This window comes from Dendrobates tinctorius, unplaced genomic scaffold (assembly GCF_039654945.1).
Source record: "Dendrobates tinctorius isolate UK_male_01 unplaced genomic scaffold, ASM3965494v1 ptg000257l, whole genome shotgun sequence".
NCBI lineage: Eukaryota > Metazoa > Chordata > Amphibia > Anura > Dendrobatidae > Dendrobates > Dendrobates tinctorius.
Genome location: NW_027361924.1, coordinates 10,939,448 through 10,961,559, shown reverse-complemented (window position 1 = coordinate 10,961,559; position 22,112 = coordinate 10,939,448). Strand labels below are relative to the sequence as shown.

General features: G+C 53.4%; 1 protein-coding gene across 5 annotated transcripts; it reads right to left on the bottom strand.

Annotated features, from left to right (window-relative positions):
• Positions 1-1,135: 1,135 nt before the first annotated feature.
• SH2B1 (SH2B adaptor protein 1) lies at positions 1,136-12,919 on the bottom strand. Of its 5 annotated transcripts, XM_073558669.1 has the most exons (10): positions 12,286-12,918; positions 10,017-10,858; positions 9,830-9,931; positions 9,620-9,711; positions 9,018-9,127; positions 8,703-8,891; positions 8,418-8,629; positions 8,156-8,327; positions 5,604-5,703; positions 3,399-3,550 (listed from the first exon to the last, which is right to left on the bottom strand). In XM_073558669.1, exons 1-10 carry the CDS (start codon positions 12,293-12,295, stop codon positions 3,532-3,534), a joined length of 1,848 nt encoding a protein of 615 aa, XP_073414770.1. In that variant the 5' UTR covers positions 12,296-12,918; the 3' UTR covers positions 3,399-3,531. The 5 variants fall into 5 exon arrangements, with proteins under 5 accessions (XP_073414765.1, XP_073414769.1, XP_073414768.1 ...); XM_073558664.1 differs by lacking the exon at positions 5,604-5,703 and having other exon boundaries at positions 1,136-3,550; positions 12,286-12,919; XM_073558668.1 differs by lacking the exon at positions 5,604-5,703 and having other exon boundaries at positions 1,136-3,550; positions 8,418-8,608; positions 12,286-12,919.
• Between the last annotated feature and the right edge of the window lie 9,193 nt (positions 12,920-22,112).

The window sequence follows — 22,112 nt, the reverse complement described above, 5'->3', positions numbered from 1 at the left end:
CTCACAAAATTACAATATCAAAAGTGAATTTATTTCAGTTCTTCAATACAAAAAGTGAGTCTCATATTCTATAGAGTCATTACACACAGAGGGATTTTACAGTTTTACATTTCGGATATTACTGAGATAATGACTTTTGGGTTCTCATTGGCTGTAAGCCATAATCATCAACATCACCAGAAATAAACCCGTGACATAGATCCCTGTAATGACTCCTCACTTTCTGATGATATTGTAATTTAGTAGCACTTTTATGTATATTACATAGGGCTGTGGAGTCGGGAGGTAAATTGAGGACTTTTAACCCTCTCACAGCCACCTGCCGATCAAGGTCCGGGCCCCGAGACACTTAATCACATATATTTGGGGCTAAAAATCTAGTTTTTCCAGTTGGGTTTCACAAAAACTTGCAACATTTTTCTTTCGCCTGCATTCTACTTTAATGTGGTCATAAATCAGCTGAGAAGTCCCCATAAAAAGAGGTGCAAGGTCCATGTCAGACCGTCATAGCGAGCTCACCGACAGATTCTCAGTTAACTGGTTCAGCAACAGCAGCTGCAAGAGGCAAACGGTGCAACATTTGTAATTAAACCCAATTACGGACATTATATTTGGCCTGTAATACCAGCTTTTAAGTGGGGAAAAAAAAAAAAAACTGTCCGCAAAGGTGGATAAGCACAATTGCTGTGTGGGCTCTGGGGCAAAACAAAAAAAATAAATAAAGTACAGCGAGCGGCAGAGACGCAGGCCCAAACTTACCGCTCTGTGGGGTGTTTCAGTGGTCACCACATGGTTAAAAAAAAAAAAAAATCCTCCATCAGACGCAGGTAGAGAAGTGTTATCCATGGTCCAGTGGTGGCGGCTTTACACCGCTCCATCAGACGCTCCACATTGTGCTTGGTGATGTACGGCTGCATGCAGCTGCTCAGCCATGAAGCTCCTGGTGGGGGCGCAAGTCTGGTCTCCACAGTTTTGGGGGTCAGCAGAGAGGTGGTGACTGCTCCTCAGCCCCTCGCCAATATTATGGGGCCTCCACTTTGTGGTAGAACGGAGTCATCCCTAAGGTGTAGTATGAGTGGTGTTCCCCTCTAAGCCCTGCCCTCCCCACATTGAAGTAACCACAGGACGCCGGAGCTTAGTTAAGTGTTTTTAATCTTGTTAAACAATACATTTTTTGTATTTCAGGAGAAATAAACGTCTTTTCTCCGATTTTTTTCTCCATTTTTTTTTTTTTTTTTCAGTTTTTGTATCTAAAACCGATTCAACAATGTTTTGTTTTGTTTTTTTTCTTGGTATAATAAATAATTTAAAGATATATTTTAGATCTTAAAAGGTAAATACGCTTTACAAATGCCAAAAGAACAAACAGAAAAACCTCCGGGGAAAAAAAAAAAATTCCTATTCTCACTAATACATAGTAGAAAAATAAATTAAAAAAAAGGATTAATAAAAGGGGGAAATATATATATCTCTCTCTGTAGTGTCCGGGAGGAATATACACACTCACTGTATGTATGTATATATACACATCTGTGTATAGAGGGCAGAAGGAAAAGCACAACGCGCCCTTGTCAAAAATGGAGACTCCACATCCCATTGAAATGACAGACGATCTCACCGATTACTCATCACGTGCGACTGGCAGCAGCATGTGCGACCGCAGTGCCTCACTTTAATAATGGCGCCGGCGATCAGATAAGACACCAACCACAAGAATCAGATGCTAAAGGAAAGGGTCCAGGAGTCACACGAGGCATCCGAAACCTTGTGCCTCCCCGATCTCTGCTACTTTAATGGTGCCCCCTCTAGTGGCAGTGACTGGTATGGGGCGGGGGGGGGGGGTTGGACCCTGTGCTGCAGCTCATTACATAGTGAGTTGGCATTGTCTAACAATAAGGGACAACTATTGAAAATGAAATAGAGTATATTCTCCAGAATCAGAGGGTGTTGGTAGATTATAATTTATAAAAGAGATACTTCCCCTTTAACACTGGCCTTTAAAAAAAAAAAAATGGATGTGGCCCTTTAGGATGTGAAGCATGTAAAATATCTCATCAAAGTCTCAGGTCGCTGCGTTCTGTAGTGAGGGACTCACGGATCCCTCTCCGTTGCGTACCGTTTCGTTAGCAATTAAAAGATTACATTTCTGTCACAGTCATTGGTGGAAACCGCAGACTCCGCCCCCGAGGATCTCATCCAGCGTCTATGAACAGTTTTCTCTTGTACCGATGTACTCCAGTCACATCCAAAGCTGAATTCGCAATGCCACTGCCAAATTCACGACCCCCGAGTATCTTATTTCCTGGTACAAATAAAATTTTTAATGGACGCTTTGCCGCAGCATCCGTCACCTATAGGCTCTCGTGATACTGGACTGTGGGATGTAAAAACACTCACAGCGGAGATCTCACCCCTGATGATGATATATATTAACCCCACCCCCCAAGATTAGACGGGGCAGCAGAATCACGAATGCAGCTCTAGCTTTGACTAGAGGATGAGAAATACAGGTCAATTCAAATCAGTAAATCTTCTCCCCTGAAAATCTCAATATGAAGTGACGTGAAAATGTCCTTATAGCTGCTCCCGTCCCAGTACCTGGGCATCACCTTCTTGGATTTCAGGGCCGTACCTCGCTTCTCAGCTACGTACCTCGCTTCTCAGCTACGTGGGGGGGAATGGGTGGGCGTACAGTAATCGGTACCCGGCTCGCTGCCTATATATACAGTGACGCCCGTCCACCAGCACATAAGATGTACCCGCGTGGTGGGGGGCTATGCCGGGACGTGCTCCGTACCATGGGGCAGCCAAGAAGCAATCCCACATTTCCTATCGTGGTCAGTGACCTCCTTAATGGAGGCCGTCTGCCCCTGTGTGGCAAGCAAAGAGCAATCCCCCCATCCCACCGTCTACTCTGAGGATTATTGGGGGTCCGCACAGAACCAAGTTCCAGTGGAGAGTACCAAACCTAAGGGAAAGTGTCGTCCCTCATCCCTTCCTCCTGTAGTGTGACCGATACGTGTAGTGTTTGCTAACAGGATCCCCCAGTGTCCAGTGCTGGGCTTCTGTTTTAATGTGTCAGGGCAGGAATATCAAGAAAAGATACAAAAAGCGGGAGCGAGAATATGAGGAAGAGTTACACATCCGTGCGTCACGAACCCAACAGCCTCATTGGCCAGGAGCCCCCACGGCCGCCCCCAGCATCGCGGAGGTGTGACCCCGGCCTCCGCTCATACAAAGGAATACTGGTTGTTGACGGCCCGAGCCCTGGAGGCCGCGTTGGGATCACTGGGGTCCTCCAAGGTGGCGCTACCAGGCTGTAGCTGCTGCAGGCGGATGGCTGCTTCTTCCTGATCTTCAGCAGGCAACGGACCTTCCTCGTGTTGCGTGACGGGGGGCTCTGGAGGGGGTCTGCTACTGCTGGCCGATGTTTCCTCCTGGGGAGAGGTGCTGAGTGGATGCCAAGGGGGCTGCAGCGTCCCCTCCGTGCTGTGGTGACGGGATAATGGATGCGGAGGCAGCGGGGGAGGGTTACGGCTGCTGGCCGCCTCTGCAAGGGAAAAAACGACCCATCAGGGATGTAGCCCTGAATTAATAATGCATAGACTCCGCCTACAAGATGGCGGCAACACAGAATAATGGGGGGGGGGGTAACTGCTTCAAAACAGGCTGAAAGGGGCCACCTACAGCTGTGGCCAAAAGTATTGACACCCCTGCAATTCTGTCAGATAATACTCAGTTTCTTCCTGAAAATGATTGCAAACACAAATTCTTTGGTATTATTATCTTCATTTGTCTTAAATGAAAAAACACAAAAGAGAATGAAGCAAAAAGCAAAACATTGATAATTTCACACAAAACTCTAAAAATGGGCCAGGCAAAAGTATTGGCACCCTCAGCCTAATACTTGGTTGCACAACCTTTAGCCAAAATAACTGCGACCAACCGCTTCCGGTAACCATCAATGAGTTTCTTACAATGCTCTACTGGAATTTTAGTTCATTCTTCTTTGGCAAACTGCTCCAGGTCCCTGATATTAGAAGGGTGCCTTCTCCAAACTGCCATTTTTAGATCTCTCCACAGGTGTTCTTTGGGATTCAGGTCTGGACTCATTGCTAGCCACCTTAGAAGTCTCCAGTGCTTTCTCTCAAACCATTTTCTTTGCTTTTTGAAGTGTGTTTTGGGTCATTGTCCTGCTGGAAGACCCATGACCTCTGAGGGAGGCCCAGCTTTCTCACACTGGGCCCTACATTATGCTGCAAAATTTGTTGGTAGTCTTCAGACTTCATAATGCCATGCACACGGTCAAGCAGTCCAGTGCCAGAGGCAGCAAAGCAACCCCAAAACATCAGGGAACCTCCGCCATGTTTGACTGTAGGGACCGTATTCTTTTCTTTGACTGCCTCTTTTTTTCTCCTGTAAACTCTATGTTGATGCCTTTGCCCAAAAAGCTCTACTTTTGTCTCATCTGACCAGAGAACATTCTTCAAAAACGTTTTAGGCTTTTTCAGGTAAGTTTTGCCAAACTCCAGCCTGGCTTTTTTATGTCTCGGGGTAAGAAGTGGAGTCTTCCTGGGTCTCCTATCATACAGTCCCTTTTCATTCAGACGCCGACGGATAGTACGGGTTGACACTGTTGTACCCTCGGACTGCAGGGCAGCTTGAACTTGTTTGGATGTTAGTGGAGGTTCTTTATCCAACATCCGCACAATCTTGCGTTGAAATCTCTTGTCAATTTTTCTTTTCCGTCCACATCTAGGGAGGTTAGCCACAGTGCCATGGGCTTTACACTTCTTGATGACACTGCGCACGGTAGACACAGGAACATTCAGGTCTTTGGAGATGGACTTGTAGCCTTGAGATTGCTCATGCTTCCTCACAATTTGGTTTCTCAAGTCCTCAGACAGATCTTTGGTCTTCTTTCTTTTCTCCATGCTCAATGTGGTGCACACAAGGACACAGGACAGAGGTTGAGTCAACTTTAATCCATGTCAACTGGCTGCAAGTGTGATTTAGTTATTGCCAACACCTGTTAGGTGCCACAGGTAAGTTACAGGTGCTGATAATTACACAAATTAGAGAAGCATCACATGATTTTTCGAACAGTGCCAATACTTTTGTCCACCCTCTTTTTTATGTTTGGTGTGGAATTATATCCAATTTGGCTTTAGGACAATTCTTTTTGTGTTTTTTCATTTAAGACAAATGAAGATAATAATACCAAAGAATTTGTGTTTGCAATCATTTTCAGGAAGAAACTGAGTATTATCTGACAGAATTGCAGGGGTGTCAATACTTTTGGCCACAACTGTATGTTATACTGTATCAGGATGACACGTTTCTAACTGGTTACAACTGTAACAAATCATCAGCTGTGACGAGTATTGATTCTTTATGTGTAGTTTCTTAAAGGGGTGGTCCTCACATGAGGTTATTCAACCACTTTAACCAGAGGCGAGGACATATGTAGCAGTCACTAGTGGGGTGTCGGGGGCCCCGGTCACTTCACTATTGTGCATGTGCAGTGTCTCACCTTCCCAGCCGGAGGGATGATGGTGGTGGGGGACACATAGGGGGCATGAATGGTCATAATCAGCACTTACATACAGTCATTCGCTCCAATGGAGATGGGGTTTGATGGCGAGTCTGGGATGCGGTGGGGAACCTCACACACGGTTGTTCTACTGTCAGCCCTGTCTCGGCCTGCAAAGAACAGACGGGGCCCAGTCAGAGAAGATGAAGTGGTGACGGGACGAGGGAGCGATGGAGGTGAGGGGAGAGAAGAAAAAAAAAGGCAAAATCATGCTAGAAGAGGCCTCCAACCATCCCCGCCGATTTCTGCTCTCAAACCCAATACCCCCATCCCTGCCGGTCACCACTCCCAAAAGCAACCCCGCCGGCCGGTCTTCACTCCCTCCTGACCCCAACCTTTTCCGATCACTGCTCCCTCCAGACCCCCCCTTCACCCCTTTCCGGTCTCTGCTACCTCCCTCCAGACCCTTCCCATATTTCCGGTTTCCGCCCCTCTCTCACGACTTCCCTTCCTTTTCCGGTCTTCGCTCCCTCCCGACTCCCCCCCCCTTTTCCGGTCTTCGCTCCCTCCCGACTCCCCCCCCTTTTCCGGTCTTCGCTCTCTCCCGACTCCCCCCCTTCCAATCTCCGCTCCCTCCCGACGCCCCCCCTTCCAGTCTCCGCTCCCTCCCGACGCCCCCCCTTCCAGTCTCCGCTCCCTCCCGACGCCCCCCCTTCCAGTCTCCGCTCCCTCCCGACGCCCCCCCTTCCAGTCTCCGCTCTCTCCCTTCCCCCCCTTCCAGTCTCCGCTCCCTCCCGACGCCCCCCCTTCCAGTCTCCGCTCCCTCCCGACGCCCCCCCTTCCAGTCTCCGCTCCCTCCCGACGCCCCCCCTTCCAGTCTCCGCTCCCTCCCGACGCCCCCCCTTCCAGTCTCCGCTCCCTCCCGACGCCCCCCCTTCCAGTCTCCGCTCTCTCCCTTCCCCCCCCTTCCAGTCTCCGCTCCCTCCCTTCCCCCCCCCTTCCAGTCTCCGCTCCCTCCCTTCCAGTCTCCGCTCCCTCCCGACTCCCCCCCTTCTTTTCCGGTCTCCGCTACCTCCCGACTCCCCCCCACCTTTTCCGGTCACCACCGCTCTCTCCCGACCCCACCTTCCAGTCTCTGGTTCATCCCTCCCGACGCCCCCCCTTCCAGTCTCCGCTCTCTCCCTCCCCCCCCCTTCCAGTCTCCGCTCCATCCCGACTCCCCCCCCTTCTTTTCCGGTCTCCGCTGCCTCCCGACGCCCCCCCACCTTTTCCGGTCACCACCGCTCTCTCCCGACCCCACCTTCCAGTCTCTGGTTCATCCCTCCCGACCCCCCCCTTCCGGTCTCCGCTCCCGCCCGAATCCCCCCCTTCCAGTCTCCGCTCCCTCCCGACTCCCCCCCCCCCCTTTTCCGGTCTCCGCTACCTCCCGACTCCCCCCTTCCTTTTCCAGTCTCCGCTACCTCCCAACTCTCCCCCCCTTCCAGTCTCCGCTACCTCCCAATCCCCCCCACTTCCGGTCTCTGCTCCCTCCCTCCAGACCCCCCTCCCCTTCCGGTCTTCGCTCCCTCCCGACCCCCCCCCTTCCAGTCTCCGCTACCTCCCAATCCCCTCCCACTTCCGGTCTCTGCTCCCTCCAGACCCTCCTCCCCTTCCGGTCTTCGCTCCCTCCAGACCCTCCTCCCCTTCCGGTCTTCGCTCCCTCCCGACCCCTCCCTTCCAGTCTCCGCTTCCTCACAACTTCCCCCTGCCTTTCCGGACTTTTTCTCGCCTTCCCAACTTTCCGTAACTTCGCGACTTCCCACCAACCATCCCACCAGTCAACGCTGCTGGCCCTCCCTATCCTCCCGACGGGCTCAGCTCCTTCCCCACCCTCACTCGGGTCTTGGCTCTGTGGTTTTAGCCACCAGAAGACGCACAAATATGTAATACAACAGCAAAAGTACATTAAACAAAATCCCAGTCTGCAGGATCCAGACATTAGAGATGTTCACGAAGATGGAGGGAGCATTATCGATGCAGCCATCACATCACAGCCCCTCCTGCGGTCTCCTGCTCAGCAGCATGCTAGTGAAGAGTCCGGTGGGCGGTCCCAGTCTCCCCAGGAGTCACGCAGTCCTGGCTAGGATTTATCATTACACTCCAGATACAGTCACCTCCAGCACATGCGCAGGTGAAGCTGACTCTAGTGCATTGCCCTTCACTGCACACAGGACCACCGGAAGCAGCTAATAATGCGACTCCTTGGAAGAGCGGGAGCCATGACCGAACTCTTCACTAATAATGCGCGATAAGTGACAGCTTTAGAAACATCATCATCCATTATAATGTTGATGACCTTTCCTTAGCCGGGATCTGATGCCTGGCTCTCCGACCAATCATGTGCTTGCAGATCCCGGATGTACACAGTCTATACAGCAGGGTGAGCACAGCGCCATACACAGTAGTGGCCGATCTCAGTACTACATGTTCAATTGAAGTGAATGTGATTTGAGCTGCAGTACTGAGAGCGGCCACTACACAATGTATGGAGCTGTTTGCATCCGTTAAACTTTAAAGGGGCAGCGCATGTGATGACAGGTTCCCTTTAAATGTCACTGAACAAGTGTCCGGCGGCACGCTCACCGTGTAACCTTTGAGAAGATACGACGTAGCTGATGAGGGTGACGTCGCTGGAGCCCCCCGACTCGAGCGGGATGGGGTGAACGCGGAAGTGTTCTAGCATGTCGAAAATGGTCTGGAACCACAGGTGCTGGACGCGACACTGGCCGTCCTCATTCAGGGACAGACGGAGGTGCTGAGAGAGGAGATAGAGGGGCAAGAGGTCAGATTACGGAGAATACACAGCATGGACGCAGCCTCAGAGGTCCGAGACCCCTGGCCTCACCTTGGCCTTGCCCTGGAAGTTGAACGTCAGCACGTACTCTCCCCTACGCGTCTCGCTCTGTCGCACCAAGAACACGCCATGACTATTGGTGCCTCCAGCCAATACGAGCTGCGCAGCTTTAAGACGTGACAGGGTCCCGTGGAACCACTGGTACTCAGACAGTGGATGCTCCCCGTCACCAGGATCGGGCTCTGCATGGAACAAGAATGAAGCTGCACGGAAAATAAGAGGAACTAGGGTCAAGCTGACCGAATCTGCCATCGTCCTCCCAAAATATGACAGTACCTGCACCATCAGCTGTGTCAGGGAAGGGGGCGCTGATAGGGTTCTGGGTCCTCTCCCCGTCGTCGATGGGCGCTCTAGGGGGCAACTCTGGTGGGAGCAGCTCCATGGAGTCAAAGTGTGAGGCCGTCATGGACACAGCGCTGGGTGAGATGGAGGCAGTGGGGCGATCAGACAGACCGCCATAGGCTCCTGGATTATGGGAAATTCACAACATCAGAGCAGGGAGAGCGCGGTGACGTCACCTAGTACTGGGCTTTGCCAGAGTACCATGTCTGTCTCCACAGTACATGTGCCCAGGACCATCATGTAACGTACCGTGGCAGAGCTGCTCACTGCTCTCTGTAGGTATCAGAGGTAGATCCCGGCTGGGCATGCTTTCTGAATGGTTAATGTGTGGAAGGTCTGAGGTATCCGCACCGTCCCTGCTGGAAAAAAAAAGAACCAAGACATATTATACCCCAGAGCTGCACTCACTATTCTGCTGGTGCAGTCACCGTGTACATACATTACTGATCCTGAGTTACATGCTGTATTATACCCCAGAGCTGCACTCACTATTCTGCTGGTGCAGTCACCGTGTACATACATTACTGATCCTGAGTTACATCCTGTATTATACTCCAGAGCTGCACTCACTATTCTGCTGGTGCAGTCACTGTGTACAGACATTACATTACTGATCCTGTGTTATATCCTGTATTATATTCCAGAGCTGCACTCACTATTCTGCTGGTGCAGTCACTGTGTACATACATTACTGATCCTGAGTTACATCCTGTATTATACTCCAGAGCTGCACTCACTATTCTGCTGGTGCAGTCACTGTGTACATACATTACATTACTGATCCTGAGTTACATCCTGTATTATACTCCAGAGCTGCACTCACTAGTCTGCTGTCTTTATCTTGCACTCACCTGGACAACATGCAGTCGTATATGTCGGAGAGCCACGACCTCATCTGTAGAGGGTCCACTGACTCCAGGATATATTCTGAGTAATTCTCTATCTGCAGTGAGATATACAAGATTCATCCTCTGTATACAGTATACGCTCACAACAGAGATCGGACAGAGCGGCAGTCACACAGGCGGCTCTGCCCGCTCCCGTCACATGCACACGGTTACCTTCAACACGAACGTGTTCTCCTTATCCGGCATCTCCAGGGGGGTTGTGGTCCGAACGTCAGAAATGGCTGAACAGACGATGCTGACCCGCGGCTTGGCGGCCTGGGCGGAGGAGACAGAGTCACAAGGCGCCATGCACACTAACACTACAATGTTTACATTCACTGACAGCAAGCAGAGGTCTCACCTTGGGAGGAATGTAGAACTCCAGCAGGTAGCCATCTGTCTCAGCCTTCCGCAGGAGCAGCCGGCACTTCTGCCACTTAGGTTTGCTGCTACTGTTCACCTCTTCGGCCACCACATAATTGAGGACCCCTTCCCTCTTGACATCCCGCAGGTCGGCTCTGGGGGCCGGAGGTCGGCTAAGCCGCAGCTTCTCGAATCTATGGGTCCATCTGTCCCCTCCGGCCCTGCCGCCAGTCGAGGAATTGCAGTTGCTGTTGGCCCCTGTCTCGTCTGTGGGAGATTCCGCTGAGCTTTTCCACTGCAGGATCCCCCTGACGCTTCCCCTCACACTACGACTCACGTTTCGCAACGAGAATCGCTTCTTCAGGCGCGGCTTAGCCGTGGCTGAGGAGGTGGAGAACTCCTCTGAGCTATGGGACTGACTGCTGGAGAGACCGGAAGTGATGCCGGAGGAGTCCTGCCGGGGCTGAGTCTCTACTGGAGAGGCCAGAGAGGAGTCGCTGCAGGTCTCCGACAGATCCCTGGTGGAAGTCTGGGCTCCCGTAAACGGTGCGATGCTGCAGCGGGTGGGGGAAGGGCCATCAGGGCCGTGTGTCTTGTTTACCTCCGTCTCAAAGTGCTCCACGAAATGTTCAGCGAACCGTTTGGAGAAGCTGCTTTCCGCCCCTGGTGTGGCATACTGCGGGTTCTCGCTCAGGAAAGTGCGGAGGCGACGCGCAAAGTCAAGAGCAGCAGCGTGAGCGTGGATTTCACAGAACTCCTTCCAGTTTGGAGAAGGAGAGGAAGAGGGACCCTCCAGGGGTAAGCTACCATTCATGGCGGGGGCTCCTGCAGGATCAGCTGCTGGACAGAAGGACAAACACGATATGAGTAAAATGTCAGAGGCACAACGCTGCACGCTAGAAGAAGCCTCTGGTCACTGCGCAAGGGTGATGGCCCTATCATATAGCCTGTGACATGATTATATGTGTCACTGGCCCTTTAAATAAACTGCCTGCACTATTATAAACTGCTGCGCTATAAGGAGTACACACGTCTGTCACACGGACCAATCCCGGATCGCAAGAACTAGGCCCTCCCCCCTCCTCCAGGCAGCGGCCGGCCCGCCCCCCCTCCACCTCCAGGCAGCGGCCGGCCCGCCCCCCCTCCACCTCCAGGCAGCGGCCGGCCCGCCCCCCCTCCACCTCCAGGCAGCGGCCGGCCCGCCCCCCCTCCTCCTCCAGGCAGCGGCCGGCCCGCCCCCCCTCCTCCTCCAGGCAGCAGCCGCCCCTCTCCCCCCCCCTCCTCCTCCAGGCAGCGGCCGCCCCTCTCCCCCCCCTCCTTCAGGCAGCGGCCGGCCCTCCCCCCCCCCCTCCTTCAGGCAGCGGCCGGCCCTCCCCCCCCCCCCCTCCTTCAGGCAGCGGCCGGCCCTCCCCCCCCCCCCTCCTTCAGGCAGCGGCCGGCCCTCCCCCCCCCCCCTCCTTCAGGCAGCGGCCGGCCCTCCCCCCCCTCCTTCAGGCAGCGGCCGGCCCTCCCCCCCCCCTCCTTCAGGCAGCGGCCGGCCCTCCCCCCCCCTCCTTCAGGCAGCGGCCGGCCCTCCCCCCTCCTCCTTCAGGCAGCGGCCGGCCCTCCCCCCCCCTCCTTCAGGCAGCGGCCGGCCCTCCCCCATCCTCCTTCAGGCAGCGGCCGGCCCTCCCCCCCCACCCACCAGCCCTAAACAAACCAGCTGAGGAATGTGATCAGATCACGGTCTGTGTGAATTTGATCCTATACTGTGAATGCCTCAGGATGAGTGGCCTTGTAGCCATATTACCGGCTGCTGCACCACCATTAGCCGCTGACTGTGCAGTAATGCGAGCCTCCTCCTGGCTGCAGCGGTCCTTTCGGTGGATGGTTTGGCGGTGACCTGGGGCGGTGTACGCGGCTGTAGTGGCAGCAGCTGCTTCTCGTCCCCGGCGTCACCCGCGTGACTCATCAGGTAATCTCCCGGCCATTGATGATAGAGCAGTTTATAAACAGCGGCGCAGGGACTTTCACTTTCAGCAGAAGCCGACAAGCCGCGACCACAAGAGTCCTCCGGCCGCCCCCTCCACCCCGGGTGACCCCCGATAGCGGCCATATCCCAGACACACAAACCAAATTTCTATGTGGCGCAGCCTGCAGTGTAAAGAACAGAGGATGAAGGGATTTCCCATCTCTCAATAACAGACGTGATCCAGGTGAATGGAAACCTCCCTGCTTTACACTGCAGGCTGCCACCATTGACCAGCTGCGGAGGAGCCGATATTTACCTCTTGACATCCCTTTTGCCTCTCCCCATCCTGTCCCGGCTCCTCTCTGCGCAGGGCCCCCGGGATGTGGCCCCTGGCTGTGGGCGATTCTCCTGGGTTGTGGCCCCAGCCTTTCTGCTGCTCCGCTCCCCCGGTCTGGCTCCGTGCGCCGCTGATCTCTGGGCAGGTGCGGGGAGATGGTGGCCTCAGGTCATCTATGGGGCCCCGGGAGGGACCTCTCACCACCGCCCCTCTACCAGGAGCTGGGAGGCCCTTAAAGGGAAACTCTAGAGCAGTGATGTGGAGGCTTCCCGGGCCGCTCCCCGAGGTCAGGAGCACAGATCCCCCGGGGTCAGCGCTGGGTGGGCTCCTAAACAGGGGCCCTGGGACAGCAACCAGGAAGAAAAGGCCCCTGCTGTAACGCTCGGGCCCCGGTGACAGCGCTGGCCTCCTGTCACTCAGCCCCTGGACTGCTGGAGGCTCTCAGGCTTCTCTCGCAGGTCACCGAGCCCCGGGAGGTTACAGCGGCATCTCCCGAGGACGAGCGGCCGCTCCCCGCGCTGATCCCCGGTCCCTCTTGTTGACTGACTCGGTCCAGTCGCGTCCCAGGGGCTGCGGCCTCGACACTACAGCGCCTGCGCACTGAGCGTGACGTCATCACAAGGATCATCGAGGAGACATGTAAACAAAGCAAGAGCGTCCACGCGTACCAGCGAGATCCAGTGCGGGCAGCGGGAGCGCCGCGGAGCGAGAGCCGGGAACAAACGGCTGCTACGTGAGCGCCCTCTGCTGGTGGCACTGCGCATGTGTAGAGCAAAGCACACTACAGTCACCGGAGTCATGTGGTCATTGTGTGTGTATAGCACCGAGCTCACCACACAGGATCAGTGGATCACCACACAGGATCACCACACACAGATCAGTGGATCACCACACATGATTACCACACACAGGATCCGTGGCTCACCACACAGGATCACCAAACAGGATCACCACACACAGGGTCATCACACACAGGATCACCACACACAAATCAGTGGATCACCACACAGGATCACCACACACAGATCAGTGGATCACCACACATGATTACCACACACAGGATCACCACACACAGGATCCGTGGCTCACCACACAGGATCACCAAACAGGATCACCAAACACAGGATCAGTGGATCACCACACACAGGATTACCACACAGGGTCACCAAACAGGATCACCACACACAGGATCACCACACAGGATCACCACACAGGATCAGTGGACCACCACACAGGATCACCACACACAGATCAGTGGATCACCACACAGGATTACCACACACAGGGTAATCACACACGCAGGATCACCGCACACAGGATCACCACACACAGGATCAGTGGCTCACCACAGGATCACCAAACAGGATCACCACACAGGGTCATCACACACAGGATCACCACACACAGGATCAGTGGATCACCACGCACACAGGATCAACAAACAGGATCACCACACACACAGGATCAGTGGATCACCACACACAGGATTACCACACAGGATCACCACACACAGGATCAGTGGATCACCTCACACAGGATTACCACACAGGGTCACCAAACAGGATCACCACACACAGGATCACCACACACAGGATCAGTGGATCACCACACAGGATCACCACACAGGATCAGTGGACCACCACACAGGATCACCACACACAGATCAGTGGATCACCACACAGGATTACCACACACAGGGTAATCACACACGCAGGATCACCGCACACAGGATCACCACACACAGGATCAGTGGCTCACCACACAGGATCACCAAACAGGATCACCACACAGGGTCATCACACACAGGATCACCACACACAGGATCAGTGGATCACCACGCACACAGGATCAACAAACAGGATCACCACACACACAGGATCAGTGGATCACCACACAGGGTCACCAAACAGGATCACCACACACATAGGATCACCAAACAGGATCACCACATACACAGGATCAGTGGATCACCAAACAGGATCACCACACACACACACACAGGATCAGTGGATCACCAAACAGGATCACCACACACACAGGATCACCACACACAGGATCACCACACATAGGATCACCAAACAGGATCACTACACAGGGTCAGTGGATCACCACACATGCAGGATCACCACACACAGGATCAGTGGATCACTACACAATGATCACCACACACACAGCATCACCAAACAGGATCACCACACACAGGGTCAGTGGATCACCACACAGGATCACTACACACACAGGATCACGATCACCACACACAGGATCACCACACACAGGATCACCACATACAGGGGAATCACACACAGGGTAATCACACACAGGATCACCACACACACAGGATCACCACACACAGGATCACCACACACAGGGTAATCACACACACAGGATCACCACACACAGGATCACCACACACAGTATCACCACACATAGGATCACAACACAGGATCACCACACACAGTGTCATCACACACACAGGGTCATCACACACAGGATCACCACACACAGGATCAGTGGATCACCACACAGGATCAACACACACATGATCACCACACACAGATCAGTGGATCACCACACAGGATCACCACACACAGGGTAATCACACACAGGATCAGTGGATCACCACACACAGTATCACCACACATAGGATCACAACACAGGATCACCACACAGGATCATCAAACAGGATCACCACACACAGGGTCATCACACACAGTATCACCACACACAGGATCAGTGGATCACCACACACACAGGATCACCAAACAGGATCACCACACACAGAATCAGTGGATCACCACACAGGGTCACCAAACAGGATCACCACACACACAGGATCAGTGGATCACCACTCAGGATCACCACACACAGGTCACCACACAGGATCACCACACAGGATCACCACACTCAGGATCAGTGGATCACCACACAAGGATCACCACACACAGCATCACTAAACAGGATCACCACACACAGGGTCTGTAGATCACCACAGAGGATCACCACACACACAGGATCACGATCATCACACACAGTATCACCACACACAGGGTCACCACACACAGGGTAATCACACACAGGATCACCACACACACAGGATCACCACACACAGGGTCAGTGGATCACCACACAGGATCACCACACACACAGGATCACAACACACAGGATCACCACACTACATGCAGTATCATAGCTCGTACCTCTGAAATATGACATAGATCAGGGGTCCTCAAACTTTTTGAACAGGGGCCAGATCACGGTCCCTCAGACCATTGGAGGGCCGGAATATAGTTTAAAAAACCTATGAACAGATTTCTCTGCAGACGGCACAGGTCTCATTTTGAAGTAAAAAAACAAAACCGGAAAAAATACAATATTTACATTGAAGTAAAGATAAATCAACAAACCGGTATTTCAGTGGCAACTCAGGGCCTGATACTGGCTGATGAGATGTCAATGTCCGGCTCCATGATTGTCACTGATAGGCGTAGCAAGTGAAGCAATTGTTCTCTTTCTTGATATCATTGTTTCATAGAGATTCCAAATTGCTATTAGTAAAATACCAACATATATACAGCGCTACAAAAACAATATACCAGCAATATAATATCCCACACAGAGACATACAGACTGCACTGCCCATCAATGCAGCCTGATCAGCGCCCATCAATGCAGCCTGATCAGCGCCCATCAATGCAGCCTGATCAGCGCCCATCAATGCAGCCTGATCAGTGCCCATCAATGCAGCCTGATCAGCGCCCATCAATGCAGCCTGATCAGCGTCCATCAATGCAGCTTGATCAGCGCCCATCAATACAGCCTGATCAGTGCCCTTCAATGCAGCCTGATCAGCGCCCATCAATGCAGCCTGATCAGTGCCCATCAATGCAGCCTGATCAGCGCCCATCAATGCAGCCTGATCAGTGCCCATCAATGCAGCCTGATCAGCGCCCATCAATGCAGCCTGATCAGTGCCCATCAATGCAGCCTGATCAGCGCCCATCAATGCAGCCTGATCAATGCTCATCAAAGCAGCCTGACCAGTGCCATCAATACAGCCTGATCAGTGCCCATCAATGCAGCCTGATCAGTGCCCATCAATACAGCCTGATCAGCGTCCATCAATGCAGCCTGATCAGTGCCCATCAATACAGCCTGATCAGCGTCCATCAGTGCAGCCTGATCAGCGTCCATCAATGCAGCCTGATCAGTGCCCATCAATGCAGCCTGATCAGCGCCCATCAATGCAGCCTGATCAGCGCCCATCAATGCAGCCTAATCAGCGTCCATCAATGCAGCCTGATCAGCGTCCATCAATGCAGCCTGATCAGCGCCCATCAATACAGCCTGATCAGTGCCCATCAATGCAGCCTGATCAGTGCCCATCAATGCAGCCTGATCAGTGCCCATCAATACAGCCTGATCAGCGTCCATCAATGCAGCCTGATCAGCGCCCATCAATGCAGCCTGATCAGCGCCCATCAATGCAGCCTGATCAGCGCCCATCAATGCAGCCTGATCAGCGTCCATCAATGCAGCCTGATCAGTGTCCATCAATGCAGCCTGATCAGCGCCCATCAATGCAGCCTGATCAGGGCTCATCAATGCAGTCTGATCAGTGCCCATCAATGCACTCTGATCAGTGCCCATCAATGCAGCCTGATCAGTGCCCATCAATACAGCCTGATCAGGGTCCATCAATGCAGCCTGATCAGTGCCCATCAATACAGCCTGATCAGCGTCCATCAGTGCAGCCTGATCAGCGTCCATCAATGCAGCCTGATCAGTGCCCATCAATGCAGCCTGATCAGCGCCCATCAATGCAGCCTGATCAGCGCCCATCAATGCAGCCTAATCAGCGTCCATCAATGCAGCCTGATCAGCGTCCATCAATGCAGCCTGATCAGCGCCCATCAATACAGCCTGATCAGTGCTCATCAATGCAGCCTGATCAGTGCCCATCAATGAAGCCTGATCAGTGCCCATCAATACAGCCTGATCAGCGTCCATCAATGCAGCCTGATCAGCACCCATCAATGCAGCCTGATCAGCGCCCATCAATGCAGCCTGATCAGCGCCCATCAATGCAGCCTGATCAGCGTCCATCAATGCAGCCTAATCAGCGTCCATCAATGCAGCCTGATCAGCGCCCATCAATGCAGCCTGATCAGCGCTCATCAATGCAGTCTGATCAGTGCCCATCAATGCAGTCTGATCAGTGCCCATCAATGCAGCCTGATCAGTGCCCATCAATGCAGCCTGATCAGTGCCCATCAATGCAGCCTGATCAGCGCCCATCAATGCAGCCTGATCAGTGCCCATCAATGCAGCCTGATCAGTGCTCATCAATGCAGCCTCATCAGTGCCCATCAATGCAGCCTGATAAGCGCCCATCAGTGCAGCCTGATAAGTGCACATCAATGCAGCCTGATCAGTGCCCATCAATGCAGTCTGATCAGTGCACATCAATGCAGTCTGATCAGTGCCCATCAATGCAGCCTGATCAGTGCCCATCAATGCAGCCTGATCACTGCTCATCAGTGCAGCCTGATCAGCGCCCATCAGCGCAGCCTGATCAGCGCCCATCAATGCAGCCTGATCACTGCCCATCAATGCAGACTGATCAGTGCCCATCAATGCAGACTGATCAGTGCCCATCAATGCAGCCTAATCAGTGCCCATCAGTGCAGTCTGATCAGTCCCCATCAATGCAGCCTGATCAGTGCACATCATTGCAGTCTGATCAGTGCCCATCAATGCAGTCTGATCAGTGCCCATCAATGCAGTCTGATCAGTGCCCATCAATGCAACCTGATCAGCGCCCATCAATGCAGCCTGATCAGCGCCCATCAGAGCAGCCTGATCAGTGCCCATCAGTGCAGCCTGATCAGTGCCCATCAATGCAGCCTGATCAGTGCCCATCAATGCAGCCTGATCAGCGCCCATCAATGAGGCCTGATCAGCGCCCATCAATGAGGCCTGATCAGCGCCCATCAATGCGGCCTGATCAGCGCCCATCAAAGCGGCCTGATCAGCGCCCATCAAGGCGGTCTGATCAGCGCCCATCAATGCGGTCTGATCAGCGCCCATCAATGCGGCCTGATCAGCGCCCATCAATGCGGCCTGATCAGCGCCCATCAATGCGGCCTGATCAGCGCCCATCAATGCGGCCTGATCAGCGCCCATCAATGCAGCCTGATCAGCGCCCATCAATGCAGCCTGATCAGTGCCCATCAATGCAGCCTGATCAGTGCCCATCAATACAGCCTGATCAGTGCCCATCAATGCAGCCTGATCAGTGCTCATCAATGCAGCCTGATCAGTGCTCATCAGTGCAGCCTGATCAGTGCACATCAATGCAGTCTGATCAGTGCCCATCAATGCAGTCTGATCAGTGCCCATCAATGCAGTCTGATCAGTGCCCATCAATGCAGTCTGATCAGTGCCCATCAGGGCTGTCTGATCAGTGCCCATCAGTGCAGCCTGATCAGTGCCCATCAATGCAGCCTGATCAGTGGCTATCAATGCACTCTGATCAGTGGCCATCAATGCAGCCTGATCAGCGCCCATCAATGCACTCTGATCAGTGCCCATCAATGCAGCCTGATCAGTGCCCATCAATGCAGCCTGATCAGTGCTCATCAATGCAGTCTGATCAGTGCCCATCAATGCAGCCTGATCAGTGCCCATCAATGCAGCCTGATCAGTGCCCATCAATGCACTCTGATCAGTGCCCATCAATGCAGCCTGATCAGTGCCCATCAATGCAGCCTGATCAGTGCCCATCAATGCAGCCTGATCAGCGCCCATCAATGCAGCCTGATCAGCGCTCATCAATGCAGTCTGATCAGTGCCCATCAATGCAGTCTGATCAGTGCCCATCAATGCAGCCTGATCAGTGCCCATCAATGCAGCCTGATCAGTGCCCATCAATGCAACCTGATCAGCGCCCATCAATGCAGCCTGATCAGTGCCCAGCAATGCAGCCTGATCAGTGCCCATCAGTGCAGTCTGATCAGTCCCCATCAATGCAGCCTGATCAGTGCACATCATTGCAGTCTGATCAGTGCCCATCAATGCAGTCTGATCAGTGCCCATCAATGCAGTCTGATCAGTGCCCATCAATGCAACTTGATCAGCGCCCATCAATGCAGCCTGATCAGCGCCCATCAGTGCAGCCTGATCAGTGCCCATCAATGCAGCCTGATCAGTGCCCATCAGTGCAGCCTGATCAGTGCCCATCAATGCAGCCTGATCAGTGCCCATCAATGCAGCCTGATCAGCGCCCATCAATGAGGCCTGATCAGCGCCCATCAATGCAGTCTGATCAGTGCCCATCAATGCAGCCTGATCAGTGCCCATCAATGCAGCCTGATCAGTGCCGATCAATGCAGCCTGATCAGCGCCCATCAATGCAGCCTGATCAGTGCCCATCAATGCAGCCTGATCAGCGCCCATCAGTGAAGTCTGATCAGTGCCCATCAGTGCAGCCTGATCAGTGCCCATCAATGCAGCCTGATCAGTGCCCATCAATGCAGTCTGATCAGTGCCCATCAATGCAGCCTGATCAGTGCCCATCAATGCAGCCTGATCAGTGCTCATCAGTGCAGCCTGATCAGCGCCCATCAGTGCAGCCTGATCAGCGCCCATCAGTGCAGCCTGATCAGCGCCCATCAATGCAGCCTGATCAGTGCCCATCAATGCAGACTGATCAGTGCCCATCAATGCAGACTGATCAGTGCTCATCAATACAGCCTGATCAGTGCCCATCAGTGCAGTCTGATCAGTCCCCATCAATGCAGCCTGATCAGTGCACATCATTGCAGTCTGATCAGTGCCCATCAATGCAGTCTGATCAGTGCCCATCAATGCAGTCTGATCAGTGCCCATCAATGCAACCTGATCAGCGCCCATCAATGCAGCCTGATCAGCGCCCATCAGTGCAGCCTGATCAGTGCCCATCAATGCAGCCTGATCAGTGCCCATCAGTGCAGCCTGATCAGTGCCCATCAATGCAGCCTGATCAGTGCCCATCAATGCAGCCTGATCAGCGCCCATCAATGAGGCCTGATCAGCGCCCATCAATGCAGTCTGATCAGTGCCCATCAATGCAGCCTGATCAGTGCCCATCAATGCAGCCTGATCAGTGCCCATCAATGCAGTCTGATCAGTGCCCATCAATGCAGCCTGATCACTGCCCATCAATGCAGTCTGATCAGTGCCCATCAATGCAGCCTGATCAGTGCCGATCAATGCAGCCTGATCAGCGCCCATCAATGCAGCCTGATCAGTGCCCATCAATGCAGCCTGATCAGCGCCCATCAGTGAAGTCTGATCAGTGCCCATCAGTGCAGCCTGATCAGTGCCCATCAATGCAGCCTGATCAGTGCCCATCAAAGCAGCCTGATCAGCGCCCATCAATGCACTCTGATCAGTGCCCATCAATGCAGCCTGATCAGTCCCCATCAATGCAGCCTGATCAGTGCTCATCAATGCAGTCTGATCAGTGCCCATCAATGCAGCCTGATCAGTGCCCATCAATGCAGCCTGATCAGTGCCCATCAATGCAGCCTGATCAGTGACCATCAATGCAGCCTGATCAGTGCCCATCAATGCAGTCTGATCAGTGCCCATCAATACAGCCTGATCAGTGCCCATCAATGCAGCCTGATCAGTGCCCATCAATGCAGCCTGATCAGCGCCCATCAGTGCAGCCTGATCAGTGCCCATCAATGCAGCCTGATCAGTGCCCATCAATGCAGCCTGATCAGCGCCCATCAATGAGGCCTGATCAGCGCCCATCAATGCAGTCTGATCAGTGCCCATCAATGCAGCCTGATCAGTGCCCATCAATGCAGCCTGATCAGTGCCCATCAATGCAGTCTGATCAGTGCCCATCAATGCAGCCTGATCACTGCCCATCAATGCAGTCTGATCAGTGCCCATCAATGCAGCCTGATCAGTGCCGATCAATGCAGCCTGATCAGCGCCCATCAATGCAGCCTGATCAGTGCCCATCAATGCAGCCTGATCAGCGCCCATCAGTGAAGTCTGATCAGTGCCCATCAGTGCAGCCTGATCAGTGCCCATCAATGCAGCCTGATCAGTGCCCATCAAAGCAGCCTGATCAGCGCCCATCAATGCACTCTGATCAGTGCCCATCAATGCAGCCTGATCAGTCCCCATCAATGCAGCCTGATCAGTGCCCATCAATGCAGTCTGATCAGTGCCCATCAATGCAGCCTGATCAGTGCCCATCAATGCAGTCTGATCAGTGTCCATCAATGCAGCCTGATCAGTGCCCATCAATGCAGCCTGATCACTGCCCATCAATGCAGTCTGATCAGTGCCCATCAATGCAGCCTGATCAGTGCCGATCAATGCAGTCTGATCAGTGCCCATCAATGCAGTCTGATCAGTGCCCATCAGTGCAGCCTGATCAGTGCCCATCAATGCAGCCTGATCAGTGCCCATCAATGCACTCTGATCAGTGCCCATCAATGCAGCCTGATCAGTGCCAATCAATGCAGCCTGATCAGTGCTCATCAATGCAGTCTGATCAGTGCCCATCAATGCAGCCTGATCAGTGCCCATCAATGCAGCCTGATCAGTGCCCATCAATGCACTCTGATCAGTGCCCATCAATGCAGCCTGATCAGTGCCCCTCAATGCAGCCTGATCAGTGCCCATCAATGCAGTCTGATCAGTGCACATCAATACAGCCTGATCAGTGCCCATCAATGCAGCCTGATCAGTGCCCATCAATGCAGTCTGATCAGTGCCCATCAATGCATCCTGATCAGCGCCCA

Excerpts from the sequence above, each read along its gene's own strand:
- SH2B1 (XM_073558664.1), bottom strand. Across the intron at positions 9,932-10,016 it reads AGTTCTACATTCCTCCCAAG|GCCGCCAAGCCGCGGGTCAG; the intron begins GTGAGACCTCTG and ends TCCTCCGCCCAG. Across the intron at positions 8,630-8,702 it reads TGACACAGCTGATGGTGCAG|CTTCATTCTTGTTCCATGCA; the intron begins GTACTGTCATAT and ends TTTTCCGTGCAG.